This window comes from Lynx rufus, unplaced genomic scaffold (genome assembly GCF_022079265.1).
Source record: "Lynx rufus isolate CCGP_SWC_20201006 ecotype Redwood Valley unplaced genomic scaffold, mLynRuf1.p SCAF_10, whole genome shotgun sequence".
Lineage (NCBI taxonomy): Eukaryota > Metazoa > Chordata > Mammalia > Carnivora > Felidae > Lynx > Lynx rufus.
The window spans coordinates 10556972-10582693 of record NW_025814824.1 but is presented as its reverse complement, the minus strand read 5'-3'; the positions used below and the strand labels follow the sequence as shown (position 1 = coordinate 10582693).

Here is a 25722-nt window from a genome sequence, read left to right as displayed (position 1 = left end):
GCATTTATAGTCGATTGGTTTTTGACAAGGGTGCCCAAATAATTCAATGGGGGAAAGAGTCATGTTTCCGACAGACGGCACTGGGACCAGTGGGTATCCACGTGCAAAAGAATGACGTCGGGCCCTCCATGTCATACCCTGTGCAGAGGTTAACTCAAAATGATCAGACCTAAATGTGGGTGCTGACGCTGCAAACCTCTTAGATGAAGTCACATGGATAATCTCCACGAAATAGGATCAGGCACCAGAAGTAGATCTGCCACCAGAAGTGGGCACGACAAAAGAAAAAAAAAATAGCTAAGTTAGACTTCACTAAAGTGAGAACTTGGGCGACATAAAGGACATCATCAAGGAAATGAAAAGGCAATGCACAGAATGGGAGGAAAATATTTGCAAAATGTAGATCTAATAAGGGATTTGTACCTGTTATGTAATTTTTAAATCTTACAACTCCATAACAGAGGGACAAATAACTCAATATTTCAAAGGGCAAGGATCAGAATAGACATTTCTCCAAAGAAGGTATGACCAACAAACACATGAAAAGATACTCAACATCGTTGGCCATCAGGGAAGTGCACATCAAAGCCAGATTATGACCCCTTCTCTCTTAGTTGCTTGGGTCAACTATAACAAAAATACTGTAGCCTAGGTGGCTTATAAACAACAGAAATTTATTTCTCATAGTTCCGGAGGCTAGGAAGTCCAACATCAAGACGCTGGCAGATTCAGAGTCTGGTGAGGACCCACTTCCTAGTTCATAGATGGCCATTTTCTTGCTATATTCTCACATGGTAGAAGGGGCCAGGGAGCTCTCTGGGGTCTCTTTTCTAAGGGCACTAGTCTCACTCATGAGGGCTCCATCCTCATGACGTAATCTCCCAAAGGCCCCGCCTCCTAGGACCATCGCTCTGGGGATTAGATTTCAACATAGGAATTCTGGGAGGACACAAACATTCAGTCCATAGCACCTTCATACCCACTAGGATGGCCATAATAAAAAAGATAAATAATAACACGTGTTAGCAGAGAGAAAATGGAACCTTCAGACACTATTGGTAGGGGTGTAAAATGGCGTAGCCACCCTTGAAAACAGTTTGGTTGTTCCTCTAAAGGTTACACATAGAGTTACCATAAAATCCAGTAATTCGACTCTGAGGTGTGAAGTACATTCATATCCAAGAGAAGTAAACTTATGTTCACCCGGAAACTTATACACAAATATTCAAAGCAGTGTCCATAATTCATAATAACCAAAAAGTGGAAATAATCCACATGTCCATCAATTGATGAATGGGTAATTAAAATGTGATCTCTCCATACAGTGGAATGTTACCCAACAATACAGAGGAATCACATACTGATACTACAAGATGATGGACTTTGACACATGATGCTAGCAGCAGACCCAGGACCAGAATGCAGGCAGTCTGTCCCTCGATTCTAGACACGTCTACCCGGTTTTGCTTGGTTTTCCCATTGTCACCCCAATGCTCAGGGCTGTTCTGGTCCCATTGTCACCGCAATGCTCAGGGCTGTTCTGGTCCCTCCTTACTGTTTGAGAGTGTTTTGGTCTATGTCCCTTCACCATGACCTCTGACCTTCTGTGTTGCGCCATCAGGATCAGCAAAGTGCAAAGGAAAGCAGTCAGCGCCGTCCGCAGCCTCCTGAGCTCTCACGACCTGGACCCGCGCTGCGTCAAACCAGAGGTGAAGGTCAAAATCGCTGCCCTTTACCTGCCTCTGGTTGGCATCATTTTGGATGCTTTGCCGCAACTCTATGACTTTACAGGTGAGGATGCCTCTGTTTCCTTCTTTGGATTGAGGAGGGCCCCTGCTCACGCCCCAGCGGAACGAAGTTTCTCTTACGAGCTTTAGTGCCAATATGCCTGTGTGAGCAATTTTCCACACCGGTGCCCTCCAGACCTTTTCTTTTTTTTTTTTAAGGTTTATTTATTTTTGAGAGACACAGACAGAACGCAAGCAGGGGAGGGGCAGAGAGAGAGGAGGGAGACACAGAATCCAAAGCAGGCTCCAGGCTGTGAGCTGTCAGCACAGAGCCCGACGCGGGGCTCGAACTCATGAGCCCGGAGATCGTCATGACCTGAGCTGACGTCAGACACTTAACCGACTGAGCCACCCAGGCGCCCCGAGACCTTTTAAACATAGGTCCCAAAAAGTTGTTTTGGGGGTTTGGGTTTTTTTGGGGGGGTTCCAATAAGTTTTTTTGTAAAGGGCCATAGCCCTGTGTATTAGTTTCATTTAGAATTTTTTTTTTATTCATGGGGCACCTGGGTGGCTCAGTCGGTTAAACGTCTGACCGGCTCAGGGCATGATCTCACGGTTTGTGAGTTCGAGCCCCGCGTTGGGCTCTGTACTTACAGCTCAGAGCCTGGAGCCTGCTTCGGATTCTGTCTCCCTCTCTCTCTGCCCCTCCCCTGCTCATGCTCTGTCTCTCTCTCTCTCAAAAATAAACGTTGAAAAAAATTTTTTTAACTTTTTTATTCACTCACTCATTCATCTGCTGGTATATAATGAACCTTATAGAACATACATCACAAAGGGTGAAATACTCACAGAATTACTCCCTTGGGAGGTCACTGCTCTAATGCCTTGAAATAAAGGTATTCCTTCTCTTTTCTCTTAAGAATGTTTCAGGAAAAAAGCGCCTGGGTGGCTCAGTCAGTTAAGAGCTCTTGATTTTGGTTCATATCATGGAACCAAGCCCTCATCAGGCTTGCCCGATTTATATTGAGGGAGAGAGAGAGTGAGCACTAGTGGGGGAAGGGCAGAGAGAGGGAGAAAGAGAATCCCCACAGATCCTGGGCCTGCTTCAGATTCTGCCTCCCTCTTTCTGCCCCTCCCCCACTCGTGTGCATGCACACACACTCTCTCTCAAAAAATAAAAATTTAAAAAACACTAAAATCTTAAAAAGAAAGAAAGAAAGACCGACCTGTGGCTTGTTTGTTCCCAAAGCAGGGAACCACTTTTACATACATTCTCCTAAGTTTCCTTGTTGATGAGAATTTTCTAAATCAGTCACTTTGGATCAGAGCTTTTCAGCAGTTGGTCTCTGAGCCTTTCAATTTTTTTTTTTTAACGTTTATTTATTTATTTATTTATTTTTAATTTTTTTTTTCAACGTTTATTTATTTTTGGGACAGAGAGAGACAGAGCATGAACGGGGGAGGGGCAGAGAGAGAGGGAGATACAGGATCGGAAACAGGCTCCAGGCTCCGAGCCATCAGCCCAGAGCCCGACGCGGGGCTCGAACTCCCGGACCGCGAGATCGTGACCTGGCTGAAGTCGGACGCTTAACCGACTGCGCCACCCAGGCGCCCCGCGTTTATTTATTTTTGAGACAGAGAGAGACAGAGCATGAACAGGGGAGGGGCAGAGAGAGAGGGAGACACAGAATCTGAAACAGGCTCCAGGCTCTGAGCGGTCAGCACAGAGCCCGACGCGGGGCTCGAACTCACGGACCGTGAGATCATGACCTGAGCCGAAGTCGGACGCTTAACCGACCGAGCCACCCAGGCTCCACTGAGCCTTTCAAATCTCAATGGTTTCTGGATGTGTGCTTTGGCCTTTACAGTAATGATGTAGCTGACAAATGGGAAAACAGTGAAAGTATTCCATTACTAGAGGTAATATAGTGCATCTGTTACATGTGGAATCCTTAGATACACTAAGAAGAATATAATTTTTAAGAAAGAAACAGCTGTGGGGCACCTGGGTGGCTCAGTTGGTTAAGAGTGCTGCTTCGGCTCAGGTCATGATCTCACGGTTTGGGAGTTCCAGCCTCGCATTGGGCTCTTTGTGCTGACAGCTCAGAGCCTGGAGCCTGCTTGAGATTCTGTGTGTATCTCTGGGCCCCTCCCCTGCTTGTGCGCGCGCTCTCTCTCTCTCTCTCTCTCTCTCTCTCAAAACTAAATAAACATAAAACAATTTAAAAAAGAAACAGGTGAATTCAAGTTCCAGCCCATTTATTGCTATATGTGACCTCTGAAAAGTTCCTCCACCTTTCAAGGCCTTCCCTCCCCCTTCCCTCAACTATGACAGTGTAGTGACAATTCTGTATCTTAGGGGTGTGATGAAGATGAAATGAGAGCCCTTCCATAGAAGCATTTTCTGTGGCAGGTGTTTGTATCCTTCTCTCCATCTTTCCTAACCTGACCCATCGCGTATGTGAGGGAAGTAAGACCATCCTCAAATTAATCCTGATAGGATCAGATCTTACATAATTGCCACATGCTTTTCATTTCACCATTTGTCTAAAAACTCAGCTGCCTTTGAGCACAGATAGGGCATGATTTTTTTAATTGAGTTCTAAAAATATGGGAGTTCTGTTTTCAGAATTTTAGCAGAAGGAAATACTGTTTGCAGGCTAATTTTTCTTTTTTTTTTTTTTTTAAATTTTTTTTTTCAACGTTTATTTATTTTTGGGACAGAGAGAGACAGAGCATGAACAGGGGAGGGGCAGAGAGAGAGGGAGACACAGAATGGGAAACAGGCTCCAGGCTCTGAGCCATCAGCCCAGAGCCTGACGCGGGGCTCGAACTCCCGGACCGCGAGATCGTGACCTGGCTGAAGTCGGACGCTTAACCGACTGCGCCACCCAGGCGCCCCATGCAGGCTAATTTTTCTGAAAAATTGAAGGTCCAAATACTTAGGATGTTGACAAGTCCAGCAAAATATGACCTTTTAATGAATCAATCAGTTGTGAGTACTTTAACACACTTTTCAAAGAACTGCTTAAGCAAAAACTTTGTGTGTGATTTGGTGGTGTTCTTAAACACCAACCTTTTGGTTGCGTACATCTAGACCTACGTATAAATATAAGCATGTCGACATTATATACGGATGATAAATTAAGATTCGTTTCAGACATTTGGAATTCAATCCATTGTTGCTGAATTGGTGGCATTCGCCTTTTGTTTTATAAGGAACCGATTAGTTCTGTGATTATAGGTTCCTTTCTATTTGGTCATTATTTAAAATATTTGAATAGAGTAAAAAATATTCTATCACATACCCGAGACTAATTTTACACTAACCGGAATTTAAATAAAAACCTTAAAAAGTTTTTTAAATGTTATATCACAGGAAAGTGTTATGAGAGCTTTCTTTTTACAATTTGAAAAATCAATTTCTAGCCGAATCTTGGGCTGGGCATTTCGTCTCTTTTAGTGGCCTGCCTGCTTTTTCTTGGAGATAATAGCAGATAAATAATGCTAACCATCAGGCTTTAAATTACTGTACTGACTTCAGTGACGAATAAGTATCAGTCTCTTGGTGGGTTGTGGGTTGGGGACACAGGGAAATAGTGGTTTTGGTTTGACATCACCGAAGTTTGTTTGTTTGTTTAAGACTTTTAAAATAACAATTTTAGGTTCCCAGCAAAACTGAACAGAAATTACAGAGACTTCCCATACGCCCCCTGCCCCCACATGCACATCCTCCCCCATTATGAACATCCCCTACTAGAGGGGTAAATTGGTTACAACGGATGAGCCTACAGAGACACCTCATAATTACCCAAAGTCCGTGGTTTACATTAGGGTTCGCTCTTGGGGTTATATAAATTCTATGGATCTGGACAAACATAACAATGATATGTATCCATCATTGTGATGTCATTTAGCGTAGTTTCTCTACCCTAAAATCCCTCCGTGCTCTGCCCAGTCTGTTCCATCCCGCTTCCCCAGTCCCTTGCAACCAATGAACTTTCTTCCGTCTCTATCGTTTTGCCTTTTCCAGAGTGTCATATAGTTGGAATCATATAACACGTAGCCTTTTCGGATCGACTTCTTTCACTTAGGAGAATGGGTTTAAGGATCCGCCAACTCTTTTCATGACTCGATAGCTCATTTCTTTTTAGCGCTGAAGAATATTCCTTCAGATGTACCCCAGTGTATTTACCCATTCATCTACTGAAGGATCTCTTGCTTGCTCCCAAGCTTTGGCAATTATAAATGTGCAGATTTTTATGCGGGCATAAATTTTCAACTCCTTGCATAAAGTACCAGGAGGCATAATTCTTAGATCGTATGGTAAGAGCGATGATGTTTTCACCACAGCTGCAGATGCCCGTAGTGGAAAAAATCGTGCCAATGGCTCAGATGAAGAACAAGAAGGAGCCGGTGCAATTAACCAGAATGTGGCTCTGGCCATAGCTGGAAATAATTTTAATCTGAAGACAAGTGGAACAATGCTTTCTTCCCTGGTATGTTGATGCACATTTCTCTGGTTTATTTTTTGTGTGTTTTCTGGTGGGCGTGTCCTTATATTTGCCTACTGGAACCCAGAATAGAACAGGCTGTGAGAGGTCTGCCTCTGCTCCGTCCCGAAAGGCCTCCGCGTAAAGCTAGCTGTTGGGAAGGGAAATGGGGCCGATGAGGCAGCACAGTCGCAGATGGTTCAAATTCGGGCAGTCTCAATGGTGCCTGAGTTCAAGGTTTAGAACACCGGGAAAGAGGTGAACTTGGGATATCTGAGATCAGTGCAAAGAGGATCAAACCACAGCTCCCTCGGGTGGGAGGCTAGAGCTGGGTTTATTCTGTGTTTATTCTTCACACTATTTCTGCCTCCAAAAAAATGATCAAAGGGGGCCAGGTGCTTGGGGTGGGGGCTTCTCATGCAAAAGACTTCAACTTTTCTTGGGCCCCCAGGGATTCTAAACCCGGAGCCGTATAGTTCTGTCCTTTTGCACAGACTCTGGGCTTAAAAGGGGCTTCTCCAGGAATACCGTGTCTGATTTACTTGAAGTGGGATCTGTCTCTGTCCCTTGATGAGCTCCGACTCTTCCTTCGGCAGACAGGGACAGTGCCGCCTGTCCAGCTTAATTGAACTTTGCATTTCAACGTGGGGTATACATCCACAGAGAACACTGCTCAGTTGCCTCCTGGGAAGGTGGCATCTACATAGACCTAAGGCCGCTTTGCTGGATGGTTTTCCTCGCTTCCCTCCAGCACTTAGCAAGCTGGACCCCCCTGGACACCCCCGGGAGGGCTGGAGGGCAGGGATAGAAGAAAGAGAAAGGACATTTGAGAGTTGACGTCACCCATCGTCTTGCGGTTTGAGAAATACTGTGTTGTATGACCTCCTCCACCTTTCCAATGTGCATCTTAGCAAAGCTCGCTGCCGGAGGTGGTGTTGCCTTTTACATTGTTATTTGCCTCCAGGGGCAAATGCCCAAACGCCCAAAGTCCACCATTAGAGGATCTTCCCTGGGAAGTCATCACTAAGGTTTTCATCTCTTCTTGTCACCATACTCAGAAAAACTGAGCTAATTTCATAAGCCCTATCATTCATCCCCAAGCCAACATTTCCCTCACATACTCGCAGCACGCAATGTCACATTCCTCTGGATTATTAGCTACACCGCATGAACCAAGACTGCGGCCACATATTGTTCTTTGTCTTGATTTGATGAGTTAAAGTAAGTGTGCTCAGCACTCTAAAAAGAACACTTGGGGCAGAGGTATGCAAGCAAATAGCCTGAGCTCCCCCGTCCCCCGCCCTCCGACCCCCAGCAAATCATGGATTATGATTGAAGTCCCAGCACAGAGGACCCCATGAAATTAGGGATTTGATTCATTTGCTGAGCCCTTCGTGACCTTGATATTGTACTTTGGACCCTGACAAAGAAGCTAACACTTGAACAGTTGGGATATTTCTGGAGCCTCGCTAGTCTTTTTCTCTGCTCTGAGTTCAGCGCTCCCGTGTCGAGCTTCAAGCAGAAATACGTGGAATCTTAGCAGGAGAGAAGCCCCTTTGTATCATTTAGACGGGGCGGCAGCGATTGGGGGGGGGGGCGGGGGAGCTGGTCAAGGCGGGGCAGACCACCAGACCACACTGCTCCTGAGCCACAGGGCCCCCCCCAGTACGTGGCCAGAAGTCTGGCTCAGACATGGCCCCATGTGAGCCCCTTTGCTGAGTGCGCCCGGGGAACACGGCTTCCTAGCCCAGGAAAGGACCAGTTCCTGGGAACGGCTCCCCAGCCGGGGAACAATTGCAAAGACTGTGTTCTAAGAGACCAGCATCCCCTAAGCTTTCGGGGTTGCCACTGCTCTACTCCTTCCCTTGTCCATCCCGCCATCTGCCTCCTTGCAGCCCTACAAACAATACAACATGCTGAATGCCGACACGACCCGGAACCTCATGATCTGCTTCCTGTGGATCATGAAAAACGCCGACCAGACCCTCATCCGGAAGTGGATCGCCGACCTGCCGTCCATGCAACTGAACAGGATTTTAGATCTCCTCTTCATCTGTGTCTCGTGTTTCGAGTACAAGGTGAGCGTGCGGTGGCTCAGCCTGTCACCAGCCTCTTAGCTCCCAAGTTCAGGTCTACCTTGTTACTACTGCTCCCCTGTTGCTTGGGGAATGGATGCATCATGAGTTTTTCTTTCTTCTGTATTAAGATCCGTGACCTCTTTGCATTCTACATCTGGTCGTTTCTCCGGGGAAGGACTTCTGCCTTCTGCAGAGAGAACCCCATTCTCATTCACAGGATTTCAGCCATAGGATCCCCCAAACGGCATCTCCATATGACGCACGTCCCAACTGGCCGCTGTTCGCCGTGGAGTGTTGTGTTTTGACGGTTCTCCCTGTGGACAAAGATCTCACCACACTAAACGTCCTTCTGCCTTTGTCCTGTCCAGGGAAAACAGAGTTCTGACAAAGTCAGCACCCAAGTCCTGCAGAAGTCAAGGGATGTCAAGGCCAGGCTGGAAGAGGCTTTGCTCCGCGGGGAAGGGGCCAGGGGGGAGATGATGAAACGCTGCCGGGCTCCAGGTATGTTGGCCTTGCCCCTCCTTGCTTTCTGTCAGCGAGTTCTACACCCTTTGTGAAGAAGACTGTCTTTACAGCTCAAGTAAACACACTAGCACTTTCTTAAGCTGTTAGGATAATAAAGACAAGCAGATTCTAGGATTCTGTGCCTGGGGTATAGAATGTTAGCTGTTTGCTTCCAAGGAAAAGCTCCTGTCCTGAGGTCACAGGAACCCTGGAAGTGTCCCCAAATGTGTCTTCTGTTTAACACTTGTCATTGGGAAAGGCCGCATCCAAGAATGCGAATCATAGGATAGATGGCATGTTGTCTCTCTCAAGGTTGAAGCCTCTCCATCGGGGCCTTTGACAGGCCTCTGTAGAGCGTGGTCAAGACGCTGGATAATTCTGGTTCTAAAAACATCTCCCCGAATCATTCAGGGTGTTATTAGATTTCAGCTGACTTCCCCCTGAGGGTGTCAGAGTGTTCCAGTCCTCCAGGGACCCTGCCTGTGGAATGATCTCAAAAAGGCTGCTCATCGCTGTAGAATAGAGTGAAAGTGCTCAGGCATGCTCAGTCTTCATCACTGTGCTCAAAGTTACGCAGAGTGACAGCTCAATCTATGCGAAGGGACACAGTGGCTGAGAACTTGTGGGGAGCTCGGCTCTTCCAATGGTGGTTGGGTGCCCTTATTTAACACCCACACGCTTCAGTAATTCACCGAGAATCCCAGTTCCCCTGGAACCTCTGTTCATGACAAATGCGCTCACCAACCCTCCACAAAGGCAAGCGGTCTACAGCTGTAGGCTGTCCATCCGAGAGCAGGCAGCCGGGACCTGGGCAGAGGCCTGTCCCCGACATCCGGCACAGGCTCTCATTAACCAGAGACACGGTACTCTGTCCTCTCTGTTGGGCTTGTCACGGAACTTCTGGTTATCTTCGAGGGTTTCATGCTAATCAAATTCCTCTCGTGCATTTCTGAACTCCTAGGGAATGACCGATTTCCAGGCCTAAATGAAAATTTGAGATGGAGGAAGGAGCAGACACATTGGCGGCAAGCTAATGAGAAGCAAGATAAGTGAGTCTCTCGGCAACTTTGTGCTACTTTTACCTAAAGCCCCAAACTCTTTTTCCCAGGCTACTTGTATTACTGAAACAACTACATCCTTCCAAGCGTAAGAAAATGAAACATCATTATCTGTGTAGATTCAGTCCTTCCAGGGACCCAGGATAATCAAAGATATAAGGACTTATGATTTACAGCTCTTAAAACCTTATCACATTGATAGGCATTTAAAGAAAACCAATATTTAGCAATCTCAGATAGCTTGACGAAAGCTGCTGATGGGGAAAAGAGAGGGCATCCGAGACCACATAATTCAAATTCGTTTTGCTGTTCCGGAAACGTGTACAAAATGTGTAGTCAGAGATTTTTTTTGTATTACTCAATTTTTTTTTTAAGTGGAAACATCCTAAATGCTCAAGAATAGGGAACGATGTAAGGCAGTGTTAGGTTGGTATGAAAACCTCATGATATGGGAAATGCTTATGATCTAATGTTAAGTAAACAAGAATAGGACAGACACTTGATTTTAGAGTAGAATCTTAAGTCTCTAAATACCTAGAGTAAATAGATTTTTTTTTAAGTTTATTTATTTTGAGCGAGAGTGAGCACGAGCAGGGGAGGGGCAGAGAGAGAGGAAGAGAGAGAATCAAGAGTAGGCTCTGCACCACCATCAGCTCGGAGCCTGACACGGGGCTCGATCTCAGAAACCGCCAGATCATGACCCGAGCCGAAATCAACAGTCCACTGCTTGACCAACTGCGCCATTCAGGCACCCTTAGGATAAACACATTTTAAGACTAGAAGGAAATTTACCAAAATATTCACAGTGGTTTTCCTTGGGTGATTCTCTTTGGGTATTGAGGTAATGGATGTTTCCTTCCTTATACTGTCCTGTATTTCCTAGGATGGCCACGTGTAAGATATATGTATATTAATATAATTATGTAAATGTATTATATAAATATTAATATAATTATATGACCATTATATAGCCATATAATTGCATAATTATAAATATATGTTGATTATACATATTAATATTTATTGATGATATATTAATATATTTAATCATATATGTATATGTACAATTAAGTATATATTATGTATTATTAATATGTAAATATCAATACAATTGTATAGGTGTATTATATAAATATCAATAGAATTATAAAAACATATAAATGTTATAAACATAATACATAAATTACATGTGATATAAATATATATTATATACACACATATATACACACATGTATATACATATATGCACATATATGTACATATACATAAATAACGTATGGTATCATCAGAAAAAACATAAAAAATGGACGGAAAAATTCTGCTTGGATTGCAATGTATGAGATATATATGCGTAGAAATTTGGATATATAAGGACATAAAACCAAGTATGTTGAGTAGAATGCTCACGTCTGCTGTTCCTCTTTGGGGCATATAGCCCGGTGCATCGCGGGCTCCACTGAGCCAGACTTTGTATGTTTGAAGACACCGCCCCACCCACTTGACAGGGTGGAGGTAGCAAATCTCCTCGGGTATGAAGCACCCACCCCGGGGGTGGGGCAGACTTGAATAACAGTGTTGTTTTCCAAGTAAATAGGAGTTACTGTCTTGGTTATCACCACGGGAATGATTCACTCCGGGTCCACATGCGGGACTTTTGAGAGTCCAATTTATTTTAAAACATTATGGAGATAAACCCTTATTTATTACATCTGTTACAGGCAAAGCCTAATTGTTGCTCTCATTAGTAATATCCATTTGCTTTGGCTATTTTATTCTTGCTCTAAGTTCCCTGAACTAGTTTGTAAGATATTTGGTTCTGAGAATCCACAAATTCTAGTTCAGGCAATGAGCCCCTCGCCTCCCAAAAGAATCCCAATGAAAGAAACGTGCATGTAGTTACGTGCTATGGAACGGCCTAGGTGCTTAGGCCAGCTACCCTCTGAGATTAGGAAAAGAGCCTAAGGAGACGTGCTTTTCCTGGGCTGCATAGATTGATGTTTTGGGAAACCTTCCCCTGTTGCTTGCAGAAATAACACCACACTGAGCCTTTCTGTGCGGAGCCTCTCCATACTCTCTGGGTCAGCTCCCAGCCCTGAGCTACGTGGTGAGCCGCCTGTTGTTGAGCTACAGGTTCACCTCCTCAGAACATCAGGGGCGATGTGGTGTTTTTTGGGTTTGTTTTTTTTCAAGAGAAACCATGGTAAAATTGTAACTGCTCCCCTTACCTATTTGGAAAACTTGCTGTAGTTATAACAGTGGTGTCTTTCACCTTTTTCTTTCAGATCATTTTTCAATTATTTGGGCTCTCTTTCTTTTAGAGCAGTAATTTTCAACATTAGAATCACTAGGGGAGCTTTTAAAGCTCCTAGCTCCCAGACGGACCCCAGGCCAGTTAATTCAGGACTTCCCAGCAGTATTACCCAGAAATCAGTGTTTGGTAGAATTCTCTAGGCGATGCTGTTGTGCAGTCAAATTTGAGAACTAGTGTTTTAAAGGCCTGGCTCGTAGGCTTTCTAAAAACTACATTAGTGGTGGTGGTAGTTGCATGAAATTATAAACGTACTTAGTACCGATGAACTGCACACTTACAGATGGTTAAGATGGTCGGGGCGTCTGGGTGGCTCGGTCGTTTAAGCTTCCAACTTCGGCTCAGGTCATGATCTCACGGTTCGTGAGTTCGAGCCCCGTATCAGTCTCTGTGCTGACAGCTCGGAGCCTGGAGCCTGCTTCGGACTCTGTGTCTCCCTCTGTCTCTGCCCCTCCCCTGCTTGTGCTCTGTCTCTCATAAATGAGTAAACATGAAAATGTTTTTTTAAAAAAATGGTTAAGATGGTAAATTTTACGTTATGTGTATTTTAGCACAATTGAAAACAAAACGAAAACCAGACCTGGGTCTGCATTGTCCAATACAGTAGCCACATTAATGCTATAAGTGAACAATACAGGCCAGATTTGGAAGATTTAGTGCCCATGAAAGAATGTGAAAGATCTCACTAGTAATTTTTATAGTGATCACACGTGGACAATTTTTTTTTTCTGTATTGGGTTAAATACAATATTTTAAGTTAATTCCACCTATTTCTTTTTACTTTTTTTTTTAGTGTGACTACTACAAAATAGAAAATGACATTTGTGTCCCTCATTATGTCTCTGTTGAAGAGCATTGCTCAAAGTCTAAACCTACCAATATGTTTTTTTAAAAATAGCTTTTATATTTCACTTTTCTTACGCAAATATTATCACTTGTACAATGAGAAACAATTCGTTGCTTGAGACCAGAGAGCCTAGCGTAAGCCTGAAAACATTTAAACCCCGGGGAGACCTTGATTCTGAGCCCTCGGGGGTATGGAAGGAATGGTACTGCTCCCATTGCTGGGTGAGGAGGACTCAAGAACAGCTGGTGATCGTGGTCCAAGACTTGGGAGCTCACATCATCGTGCCCCAACTCCCGTGGCAACATTTTGGCCTCGGGAGCATCATGGGAAAATTAATTCTTCGCACTTCCCTTTCCTGGCCACTACATGTAGATGATACAGAATATCCCTTTCCAGCTTCACCTGGATTTTAGGAGAATTCATAAACTAGTGCCTAAAACGTTCTGGTTCCTCAAAATGAACCCTCGTGGAGAAGCAGCACCAGGCGATTTCCCATTCCCTAGTGGGTAATAACCAGTTACATCCACAGGAATGCAACCTTGCTGCCCACTGGGGAGAAACAAAAGGTCCGCACTTGACTGAGCCACCCCAAGGTGGTCTTTGGGAAGTCAAGAGACTAACTCTTCCCGGCCCCAGTGCAGAAGCACCACTCTTTTCTAATCCAGCAGTCAAGTTGTTTGCCAAGGTCACATCACACCTGGCCTCACTCCCTCTGGCTTGTGGTGGAGGCTTCCCTTGACTCACATCTAGAGATGGCTCTCATGCATGAAATACAAGAATGTCCCAAGCAATCGGATTGGCTAGCCCAGTTGCTAGTAGCAACCAATAATTGCTTTTCTACCCATTTGGTTATTTCTTTCATTGTCATCGTTATTCGTTAATAGTGGGGCTGTGGATGACTTGGGGACTTTACCTAGAAAATCTTTTTAAGCAGGCCCTAATCTCAGAAAGCACCCTTCACTCCTTTTTACCTGTAGCCAGCTCCTTTGTTTTCACCCAGATGGACTCCTCAGAACATTTCTTTACGCCTTGGTGCATAGATTGCTATCATTGGAATATGGCCAGGTCTGATATGCGTTTTAATTTGACCTCCTTTTTTTTTTCTTCCTTAGAACAAAGGCAGAGTTAGATCAAGAAGCCTTGATCAGTGGCAATCTGGCTACAGAAGCAAATTTAATCATCCTGGATATGCAGGAAAACATTATCCAGGTGAGGACAACGTACATCTGATCTATTCACCAGGAATATGTTTACTGGACATTAATAAGCAGTTCTTTATAGAACTGTTGTTTATTTGTTTGTTGATGGGTCAACTCCAGTTGAATTATGGTTGATGTCTAGTATGAGAGCTAAGATTATGACAGGACCAGATTAAAAAAAAAAAAAAAAGATGCTAAATTTGCATAATGATGTCTGCTCGGGGCACAAATTGGTGAAGGATGACTTCGCCATCCCCGCTGCAGAAAAGTATAGAGTCACTGTGAACTCTGCAGAAATACAATTGGCCATCCTAATTTTATCTCCCAAGTGAATGTTTCCAAGAATTCGCAAGAAGTCTACGTGATAATGGGTTTTTGGTTAACCTGAGAAGTGAGTCCCCGTGTTTCCAGTGAGACGTCATTTATTTGAGTAGGTCCAGAGCCGCTTTTTGTAGCTAGGAAAAGAAGTATTGTTGAAACGCTGTTAAGCCTTCTAACACCAAAGCAATTGTTGTGGAAAAATAAAGACAGGAAGTATGCGATATAAATATCACAAAAATAAAGACAAAAAGATACGAAAGATATCTTAAGTCCTTGGCATCATATTGATTATATCTTTATCCAGCACTGCTTTGAGTGCTACAGACTTAACACCAATCCTCCAAATGTGGTTGGTTTGTTTGTTTTTAATTTTCAAGGAAATGACACTTATCTGTCATTATCTTGGGTGGTGGTAGTCTTGCTGTTCTATTTAGGACACCGCTGCCCCCGAGCAGCCCCTTTTTTACCGGGAGGCCCACAATTGTGTGGAAACCCGCAAAGAAAGCTGCACCTTCTATACAAAGAAAGAACATTCCAAGAGCTTTTGTCCAGGACGGGGGGAGGGGTACCTTATGACTTACTTAGCAGCCCAGAAGTAGGCATAAGTCCCAAACTATTTGGGAGATTTTATTATTTTTTTTTTAATGCTTATTTATTTTTGAGAGAGAGAGCGCAAGCAGGGGAGAGGCAGAGAGAGAGGGAGACCCAGAATCCGAAGCAGGCTCCAGGCTGTGAGCTGTCAGCACAGAGCCCGACACGGGGCTCGAACTCACGAACCGCGAGATCGTGACCTGAGCGGAAGTCAGATGCTTAAGTAACTCAGCCACCCAGTTGCCCCCGATTTGGGAGTTTGGGAATAAAGTCATTTGCAAATAGGTCTTCAACTGTCATGGCATTAGTTGATGTGTGTGGCCACTTCCCAAACCCTTAACATGTTAGATCAAGAGAGATGGAACATGAGCATCGCTGTGCTAATCGTCAAGAGTGCCTCCTTGTGTCTTCACCCCTCCGCTCACTGGCACCGCACAGGGATTCAGTGATGCTGTTCTTCCACTTCCCCAGGCAAGCTCGGCTCTGGACTGTAAAGACAGCCTGCTGGGAGGTGTCCTAAGGGTCCTGGTGAATTCTCTGAGCTGTGATCAGAGCACCACCTACCTGACTCACTGCTTTGCAACACTCCGGGCTCTCATCGCCAAGGTAAACATGCGATGCTTGTTTTCTGACTCTTAATTAAGAGCGGAGAGTCTCGTCCAGCTTCACACTCCTCCCTACAGATGCACCAACGCCCACATGGTGTGGCGTTAAGCGACGTCGAGGTAAAGGTTTTAAGTCCCCCTAAGAATGTTGAGAAGTCACCATCGAGAAGAAAACAGTGGCTGTCACGCTGGAAATGTGGACAAAACTGTAGAAACTTGACATGTCCACTCACTGGAGACATGAGAGCAAAAACAATTGAGCACTTTTACCTTCCCCCTTTTTAATACCGCATTTGAGTGAGATTAGCATCCTACACACCACTCCCATCAGTAAGTCTTGCAAGATGTCATGTCCTAAAATGACAGGTTTAGAAATAAATTGCTCATAGCCTGAAGAATACAGATTTTCCTTACCTAAAATGGTCTAATGCAGTTTATCTTCTCCCCCTGTATTGGAAAAACCTCAGTACCTTCTTCATGGGATCTCTTCCATTTTTTTTTTAAGTTTACTTATTTATTTAAGTAATCTCTACACCCAGCGTGGGGCTTGAACTCGAGACCCCAAGATCCAGAATGGCATGCTCTTCCGACTGAGCCAGGCCTTTTTTTTACACTCAGAAAGTAGAATTCCTCTGCTCTCCCCTGCGGATTATTTTCTCTTTCTTAGTCGCCAGTCATTTCCAGGGGGCCCCGTAAACTCAGGATAATTCCTTCAGCGTTGTGACGTTGCCCGCGAATGCAACCTGGCCCACACGATGCCATTGAATCATTCAGCCCTGATCTTAGTTGTGCCGTTCATAATTAAATCTGAAGTCGACTCCGTCGCTTCAATTCATCTTCTGACTCAAGGAGCTCGTTATCTTTCTGGAGCAGTGCGTGAGCTCCTCTGGGCTTCCTGCTTGTCCCAGCAGACGCGGCCTCCTTCAACAGGCACCCGGCCCGGAAAGCATATGAAGGTGCCGAGTGACGCCTCATGGCCCCTGTGTCTCTCCTAGTTCGGGGACCTGCTGTTTGAGGAGGAGGTGGAACAGTGTGCAGACCTGTGTCAGCGAGTGCTACATCACTGTAGCAGCAGCATGGACGTCACGCGGACCCAAGCCTGTGCCACCCTCTACCTCCTCATGAGATTCAGCTTTGGAGCCACCAGCGTAAGAGCCCAGGCCGGCCGGGGGCCCCGGAGTCAGTAGAGGAAGTCAGTGCAAAGCCCTGGTTGAGGGGGAGGTGGTGGGATTGCCGTGTACTCGTGTCCCTCGTGAAAGAAAACAATCCACGACATAGATGGGTAGCAGAGCTGAATTTGTGACCCGAAACGAACGTGAAGACCGATGATGCAGTGGCTTCCATCTGTGTGTTTCAGTGTAAAAAAGGAATGAATGTATGTAGGCTAGAAGTTGGCTTCTGTGGAAAGAAATACAGCAGGCAGGTTAGGAATTCAGAAGCGTTTGTCTGGTTTCCCAATTCTGCTGAGTGGTGCCAGAATGACCTGCGGAAGAGGGTTTGAAATGATCAGTGTCATCTACACTGGCTTTTAATTGCAGCTTGGCAGCCATCGGAATTCGGCTTTATTGGGGAACCGTCTCCCTTTACTTTAGTTTATCTAGATTTTGGTATGTTCTTTGGGAACTTACATTTGTGGTCCTGTTAATGAATATGCTCAAGAGATATTAAAAGATAAATTCGCCCCTGGGGAAAAAAAAGCAGCCCCCCCCCCATGCAAAATATGTTAGGCATAACCATTTGAAATATTTAGGACATTCCTCAGGGGCTCCCCGGATAGCTGTATTTTTCCATAGGGCTAGAAAGGAGGGAGAAACAGAGAGTCTCTGCCTATCCAGAGTCCAAAAGCTCAGAAAACGTGGCCATGGAGATCCTGTTCCTGTCTGCAGTTTATGTAAAGTCCCCGGAAGAGGAATCCTGGCACAAAAGCATACATCTTTGAGACCCGGCTTTGCAGGCACCTTCCTGCCTTGCAGCATGGAGGCCATCCAGTCCTCGATGAAAATTTAAAGGGAGCTGACAGATTTATGTCGCAGCAGTATCCATTTAAACCATTTAAGCAACAGTATGCATCTTGTAAAGTATAGCTCACATTTCATTGAGGGAAAAGGAAATGATGGAGACGGGGTGACAGAAACACTGGGGAGTTATTGGTGTCTGGCTCCAATACCTTCCACGATCTCCTAGCCCCGTGCCTCTTATTTGTCCCATCTCGTCTTTTTCCTGCTGCAGAACTTTGCCAGAGTAAAGATGCAAGTAACCATGTCTCTGGCATCTTTGGTGGGCAAAGCACCAGACTTTAATGAGGAGTACCTGAGAAGATCCTTGAGGACGATCTTGGCCTATGCAGAAGAGGACACAGCCATGCAGGCCACTCTTTTCCCCACCCAGGTAGACAGAAGAGCGTGCCTTGTCTCATGCATGGGTCCGGGATCAGCTGATTATAAGTTTGTGTATATGTACGTGTGTATGTGTGTGTGTGTGTGTGTGTACTATGTAATTATATAACACATATAATATATAATTATATAACAGTTCTATATTACACATAAAATATGTAAATATTATGTGTACATGTGTATTTAATATATAACATTATATACATATGAAACCTAAGCTGAAGTCCTAAACTGACTCCTATTTGGTATAAAAAAATAATAATAAATTAAAAAAAAAAAAAACACGCTGATGTTCCAGAGTACAGTTTAGGGCTTTTCAGGTTGCACACGAAAGTTCAAGTTCATTTAAAGAAAAAGAGGGAGGATAGTATAAGGATTCAGGGCCAATTCATGGATCCCAAGCACCAACTCACATCTGAGCCTCAGAATCATGCGGACCTGTAAAGATGAAGGCCGCAGAGGGTCCATCTAGACTCCCCTACACCTGTCAGCTCTGCTCCCATAGAGGAGAACGTTTATGGTTACCCCTTGACCTTCCAGAACAGCCCCTCACTTGTTGCCACGGATTACAAAGCCAGGATCATTTAGAGGTATACACTGTTTTTCAGGTGGAGGAACTTCTCTGCAACCTGAATAGCATCTTATATGACACGGTGAAAATGAGGGAATTTCAGGAAGACCCTGAGATGCTTATGGATCTGATGTACAGGTAGATTTTTCTGATAAAACCAAAAGGTGTCGCTTGAGGGTCTGGGGTTTGTTCCTATGGAGTTCTCATGGGTGTAATTAGCATAAGCCATGTGGGTACGCTCTTGGATGACATCCAAAAGTGTGTATACAAATTGGTAGAAATTAATCATTCAGAGTGGGTTGGTCCATGCACACGTTTTTAGAAATATGTCCCTAATTTAAAGTGAGGTATCTTTTACAACAGTATCTTCTACTTACCAAAGAATGAGAGAAAAGAACTATCTTTTGTCATATGAATTATTTTCCATATGTTTTCCCCCCCAATTATATTTAGACATACGTGTACAGTTGTATTTAGAAATCATATTTTATTTTATAGTTTGACGCTTTGTTTTATGGTCGTTGTTCAGGAGAAACTACTCATAGAAATAAATGTGTTCTGATGTGAGGTCATAGAAGGGTAGTACTTTTGTCTTCTGTTATTATTTTGAGAGAAAGGAAAGAAAAGGAAGGAAATTGCTAGAGATCTGTTAAAATAGACATTTTTTTAGGCCTTTTTCTTCCCTATGAAACTTCAATTAAATGCCGTTTCTTGGGGTCCAGCCCACCCTACCTCTGGAATGAAGACAGCTGGACTGATAAATGTCTGGGTTTTTTTCTCTCATTTTCTGAACATGTTGGGGGAAACTCTTGGGATGGGGGGATTCCTGGGGGAAATAGTGGCATCCACAGCAGAAAAACAGTGTCATTAGCCAGCTGTCCCTGAAACCTTCCCAATATGCCCTCAGAATTGCCAAAAGTTACCAGACATCTCCTGATCTGCGCCTGACCTGGCTCCAGAACATGGCAGAGAAACACATGAAGAAGAAGTGCTACACGGAGGCCGCCATGTGCCTGGTGCATGCGGCCGCCTTGGTGGCCGAGTATCTGAGCATGCTGGAGGACCACAGCTACCTGCCCGTGGGCAGCGTCAGCTTTCAGGTGGGGGACAAGTTCAGCCTTTCCTTTAGGGCAGGGGTTCTCACCTGGGGGGAGCAGTCTTGCCTCCAACCCCAGAAGGCATTTGACAGTCTCTGAAGACATTTTTGGCTGTTACGACTGGGGGTTACCTCTGACACCTATAAGCCAAGGTTGCTGCTGAACATTCTATGATGCGTATCAGTTCCCACCACAAAGAATCATCTGGCCCCAAACATCAATCAGTAGTGCCAAGGATGAAAGAACCCTGCTTTAGCAAATTACATTTGCCTCTTCTAATCGCTTTACCATCTCATTTGGGGTATCTGTTAATTGTTTACAATAAATGTGGAGTTGATAGGCCCCGTAGACATTCCCAAACACTCAGATCCATGATTACATTTGACCTTCCCCATCAACCCGTGAAGCCAGCACATAGGCAAGGTGTTATTACTCCCACTTTACAGGTAAAGACACTGAGACAGCAGTTTTTCTTTTTCTCGTTTAAGCTCTTTCTCAAAGACTTATAGTTGGTGCAGCACACGGACACCTGTGAAAGTACTTTCCAAACACGGGAGAAATGATTTCCCTCGTGGCCCGTTCATTTGATCAGATGCCCCAAGTCTGTGGTGTCCCACACATTAATCCCAAATCAAGGAAGAACCACATCGACCCAGGAAGAGAAAAAAGGAGCTGAATCAGTACTTTCTTGGGATACTCTGAATATGGCCCATAGTTAGCAAAGGAAAGTGGTCTACCAGGCCTGAAAGTTGGCTCGGGCTACAACGCTCGGTGGTCACTTGGACAGCTTCTGCCGAACAGTTTAATACGGTCTTTAGAGAAAACAAAAGTTTTATGAGTACCTTTTTAAGAGACACCTAATTTGCAGAAATGACTATCCTTGAAACCATCAACAATATAGTTCAGTAATAGAGCCCTTTTCAAGCCAGACTCGCAGTCATTTACAAGTGTATTATCTTTCCTTGAATCTACATGACTGATTTTATAAAAGGCTTTTTTCCACTATTGTTCTTCAACACGATTCTGTGACGGCTGTGTGAACCACAGGGAGAGGACAATTCAGAACATCTTCCCTAGGCTTCGAGAAGAAGTCCCTGGAACTGTTGCTGGGGGGCTGGGAGCTTCGGATTTTCTAGAACTCTGTTCACCTCTTCACCTGTTTGCTTCTTATTATTAACCCCTCTTTTCTTATGGCTTTTGATAACAATGCTATTTATTCTAACATTTTATTCTCAGCAAATAAACTCTATGCTCAATTCAGAAATGTTTGTCATAAAAGCCAAAAGGGAAATTCTTATCCAAAAATCATAAAAATATCACATCTGATTTTCATTCACATAAAAGTGAAGAAAGCTATAAAAATCATTTTAGAGGTATCTGCTCCTTTCATCACATTCATTTTGGCCATTTGATATTATCAAGTATAAATATTATAAGTGCTACTCTTTCAGTTCCCAGAAAATCTTTAGGTGTTTTACTTAATGTTGAATTATATCACCCTCCTTTCGTGTTTCATTAACTGAACTATTTCTTAACATTCTTCTCTGCCTTTTTCACAGTTACTATATTTTTTTTTCAACATTTATTTATTTTTGGGACAGAGAGAGACAGAGCATGAACGGGGGAGGGGCAGAGAGAGAAGGAGACACAGAATCGGAAACAGGCTCCAGGCTCTGAGCCATCAGCCCAGAGCCCAACGCGGGGCTCGAACTCACGGACCGCGAGATCGTGACCTGGCTGAAGTCGGACGCTTTAACCGACTGCGCCACCCAGGCGCCCCAGTTACTATATTTTTTTAAGTTTTTTTAATGTTTGTTTATTTTATTTGACAGAGGAGAGAGAGAGACAGAGAGACAGGGAGGATGAGAATCTCAAGTAGGCTCTGCAATGTCAGTGCAGAGCCCCATGCAGGGCCCTAATCCATGAACGATGAGATTATGACCTGAGCCGAAATCAAGAGTTGGATGCTTAAACGACTGAGCCACCCAGGCGCCCCCCAACAGTCACTATATTTTATTTGCTATTGTTCACTTAAGTTTTAATGGCATTTCATTATTGACTTTCATGTTTGGTAAGCTTAATAATTCTAATTTCACCTAGAATTCAGTTGATGTGCTTATAGTAAGCTATGCCAAGGCAAGATAGAATAGTTATTCTAGAACCAACAGAATTCCACATTTCTTCCGCATGGGGGCAGATAGCTCTATTTCTCATACATCCATATCCATTCATTTTATTCTTCTAGATGATACTGAGGATTTATTGTGTCTTCATGAACTTTACATTCTAGCCAGGGAGAGCAACATCAGATTCCTTATTTGATTCCTTATTGATTCCTTATTCCTTACTGATTTCCTTATTCGATTCCTTATTGAACTACCATTATGATAAATGTAATAAAGAGGTACAAGATGCTGGGAGTGTTTATAATGTGACCTAACCGGGGGATTGTGAGAAGCTCAGAAGGACCAGGAAGGGGAAGGCAGAAGGAACTGTGAAGTATGAGGTCCTCATGGTGCGCAGAACATGGTGAGGTAGGTGTTCTCAGCTACGGAAGAAGAGCCAAATTGTGTTCCTGCCTATGAGCCAATTGCCTTCTCTCAAGGAACACATACCAGATCTTTTTGGAAACGTATGCTTGCGAGTGACAAATACCTAGCCTAGACCGACTTTAGGTGGAAATGGAATTTATCAGCTTGCCTGAGGGAGGTGAGCCGTTAGCAGCACCTGCCAAATTGGAAGGAGGGCCCCAAACCATGTCATCAAACTTCATTGGCATCACTGCTTCCTGTCTCTGCTTTCCCTTATGTCGACTTCATTGGGCAGATGTTTCCCATACTCGCTGAGAAGTATTTAGGTTAAGGCCTTCCCTGGTTCCAGACCAAGAGAATAGAGAGATGGTTCATGGCTAGCAGGTCCCAAGAAAGTCTCAGTGGATCTTATTGGTTCTGACAGGGTCACGTGTTCATCCCTGGACCAATCGTAATGGCTAGAGAGATGGAAAGCTCTGATTGGCTGGACTAGAGCGGAGGGCTGCGCCAGGAGTATGGGTCCTTAGTTTGCAGAAAGATGAAGGACAGCGTTGACCACAGATGTCCAGAGCTGATTTTTTAAATACTGTGTGCTTTAGTTTTCAACCTTGTTCTTCTCCAGTAGAATTGAATTTTTGGAAACGAATTACAAACCGGAGATAGATAAATCTGTGCGAGGAAAATAACGTTGAGGCCACTGAATTCCAAGGCCCTGAGATCGTTGAAATTCTATGCCCCAGAGAGCAGTGTTTATTCCACAAACGTAGATATGGATACATTCTCAGATGCTGCTGTTACTTCTGCCTCCCTGATTCCCAAGCCAGGAAAGGCTGCCAGAATCCTTTTCCTCTGATTACAGCTAATAAAGCTACTTTACTTCAGATCTGTTCCTGTCCCTGTAGAAAATTGCATACAGTTCTAATAGTACTCACTTCTCGAGTTATTAGATTCTTGTAGCGGAATCCCTTGTACCTTCTGTTATTCCAATCTGGAAACATCATAATAGAAAGACCAGGTTTGGAAAAAGACTGGCTCAAGAGATTCTGAGAGTCTCCTATATTCCTAAAACTGCAGTACAGTCTGGGATGTGAAGATACAGGACCGTGACAGCTCTCTTCTGTGATTGCTAAGGTTGATTCCCTTGCTCTTGCTAGCCAGGCGAGGAGGCAGGCAGATTTTTCTTCTCAAGCCAACTCTGGTCAGTTAGTAGCGGCCGACTGGAATGCTATGCTGGAAAAAATTTTGAGACTACAGTTGACCCTTGAACAACATGGGGTACCCCCCACATAGTCAAAAATCCACATGTAACTTTCACCTCCCCTAAACTTAACTACTAAGAGCCCCCTGTTGAGCAGACACCTTACTGGTAACAAAAACAGTCGACTAATATGTATTTTGTATGCTATATTTATAATATAGTGTATCCTTACAATAATACCTAATTTTTCCTTAATTTCTTCTTGGTATCTCTAAGCCACATGGTTTGTGAGTCTTTTCAAATTGTTGCAAATCTCAAAAATTTTTCGAATACATATTTTTTAATGCGTGTAAGTGGGCCCATGCAGTTCAAACCCATTGAACCACAGTTCAGTGGTGCTATAATTGATTAGTTATGCCTGCTATGAGTGTAGGAATAGAAAAGAGTGGCATGTGTGCTACCTGTTTGCAATCTCTAAGCTGGGAGGATTTCCCAAGTCTTTTACGCTCTATGTGCATTTCTTCCACAGCTGTGAGGTTGAAAAAAACGACTCTTAAGATGTCAAGAGTGAGAGTCACTGCAAGGACCAGAGAGGGGCTGAGGCAAGAGAGGCACACAAGGGTCAGAATTTAAGGAAGCACTCACTCTTAGAGTCACACGAGTTCAGAGTCATTACTTACAGGACCCTGAGAGTGAATGCCTCCCTGAATTTTGTGCTCTTGGTTTTTTCGCTTGGTTCACGCTGGCCCTGGCCCTGGTTACTGTACTCCCTGCTGGAGACTTTAAACTCTATGGTTTGTGTAAAGGGAAAGCTGTATATAGGAACAAAATGAGCGAAAACAACGGTAACTTCCGCATTGCCATAAACACGTCCACAGAGAGGACGTTCTCACTTGCTGTTATAGGACGGTTCACCTGAAAGTCAAGTCGGTAGCATTGTACTCCCGAGGTTCACCTGGCTATGGAAACAAGGAGTCTAGCTAACTGTTAATTGGCCTTTACTTTTATTTTTTTTTAATGTTTATTTATTTTGGGGCGAGAGAGAGAGGGAGAGGGAGAGAGAGAGAGGGAGAGGGAGACGGAGAGAGAGAAAGAGAGAGAGAGAGAGAGAGAGAGAGAGAGAATCCCAAGCAGGCTCCATGCCCTCAGCACGGGGCCCAGTCCCTCAAACCATGAGATCATGACCTGAGTCACAACCAAGAGCTGGGCGCCTAACCGACTGGGCCACCCAGACACCCCTGGCCTTTGCCTTTTGAAAGCCATGACCCCAGGATGTCTGGGTGGTTCAGTCAGTTAAGCATCTGACTCTTGATTTCAGCTCAGGTCATGATCTCCCAGTTTGTGAGTTTGAGTCTCTGTGCTGACAACCTGGAGAGTGCTTGGGATTCTCTCTCTTCCTCGCTCTCCGCCCCTCTGCTGCTCCCTGGCTCATGCTCTTTCGCAAAACAAATAAATTAAAAAAAAAAAAAAAAAAAAAAAAAAACATGACCCCTGCTCGGTGTCCCATCGGGTCGTTTCACAAAAGTAACTCAACCATTGTTACGTCGAGGTACGCGTCCTTTACGTACATCCTGACGGTTAAAAAGAAAAGATGACTGTAAGTTTCGAAGACCAGTTGCTCAGTGTACTTCCGAGATGAATGGCAGCCAGAGCCTCCTCTGGGTGGAATTACAGATGTTGTAAAATCACAGGCTGGGTGAGGATCCTTGAACGCGGGCTGCCTCGTTGCTGCCTCGTGGGTCCCTGCGGTACCTCTCCTTAGCGTGGCTCCCCCGTCCTCCGGGCTTATAGTGCGATCTCTTTCAGAATATTTCTTCCAACGTGCTGGAGGAGTCTGCGGTCTCCGATGACACCTTGTCCCCTGACGAGGACGGCGTGTGCTCGGGCCGGTACTTCACCGAGAGCGGCCTGGTGGGCCTCCTAGAGCATGCGGCTGAGCTGTTCAGCACGGTCAGTGCCTACAGAGACCCAGGGCCTCCCTGCGGACCGAGCGCCTCATGGGATGCAGCCTTACCACCCAGTCAGGCGCGCTTGGTGCTGGGATGCTCAGGGGGCGGGGTGGCCCCCCCGGATGACTTTGACGTATGCACATTGCATCAGCTCTCCAGGGAGCTGAGAAAGCTTTCATCGCTGCGGTATTCCGGTCCTCATGGCAGGCTCTTTGCCTGGGCAACGGCATCTCTGCATTATTTCCATTT

The 25722-nt window shown here is 44.7% G+C and overlaps 1 protein-coding gene across 6 annotated transcripts in view; it reads left to right on the top strand.

The window, feature by feature from the left end:
* DOCK8 (dedicator of cytokinesis 8) overlaps positions 1-25722 on the top strand; it is a 232989-nt gene that overhangs the window by 182218 nt on the left and 25049 nt on the right. For all 6 annotated transcript variants that reach the window (XR_006966110.1, XM_047101620.1, XM_047101599.1 and 3 more), the window contains 12 exons: positions 1622-1791; positions 6081-6226; positions 8116-8298; positions 8667-8799; positions 9764-9851; positions 14128-14224; positions 15598-15732; positions 16727-16879; positions 17961-18119; positions 18736-18836; positions 19606-19798; positions 25331-25474. Coding sequence is in view for 5 of the 6 variants with exons in the window: in XM_047101620.1 (XP_046957576.1) it covers positions 1622-1791; positions 6081-6226; positions 8116-8298; positions 8667-8799; positions 9764-9851; positions 14128-14224; positions 15598-15732; positions 16727-16879; positions 17961-18119; positions 18736-18836; positions 19606-19798; positions 25331-25474 (1702 nt within the window). In the remaining variant the exon portion in view is untranslated. The remainder of the gene's footprint in view (positions 1-1621; positions 1792-6080; positions 6227-8115; positions 8299-8666; positions 8800-9763; positions 9852-14127; positions 14225-15597; positions 15733-16726; positions 16880-17960; positions 18120-18735; positions 18837-19605; positions 19799-25330; positions 25475-25722) is intronic.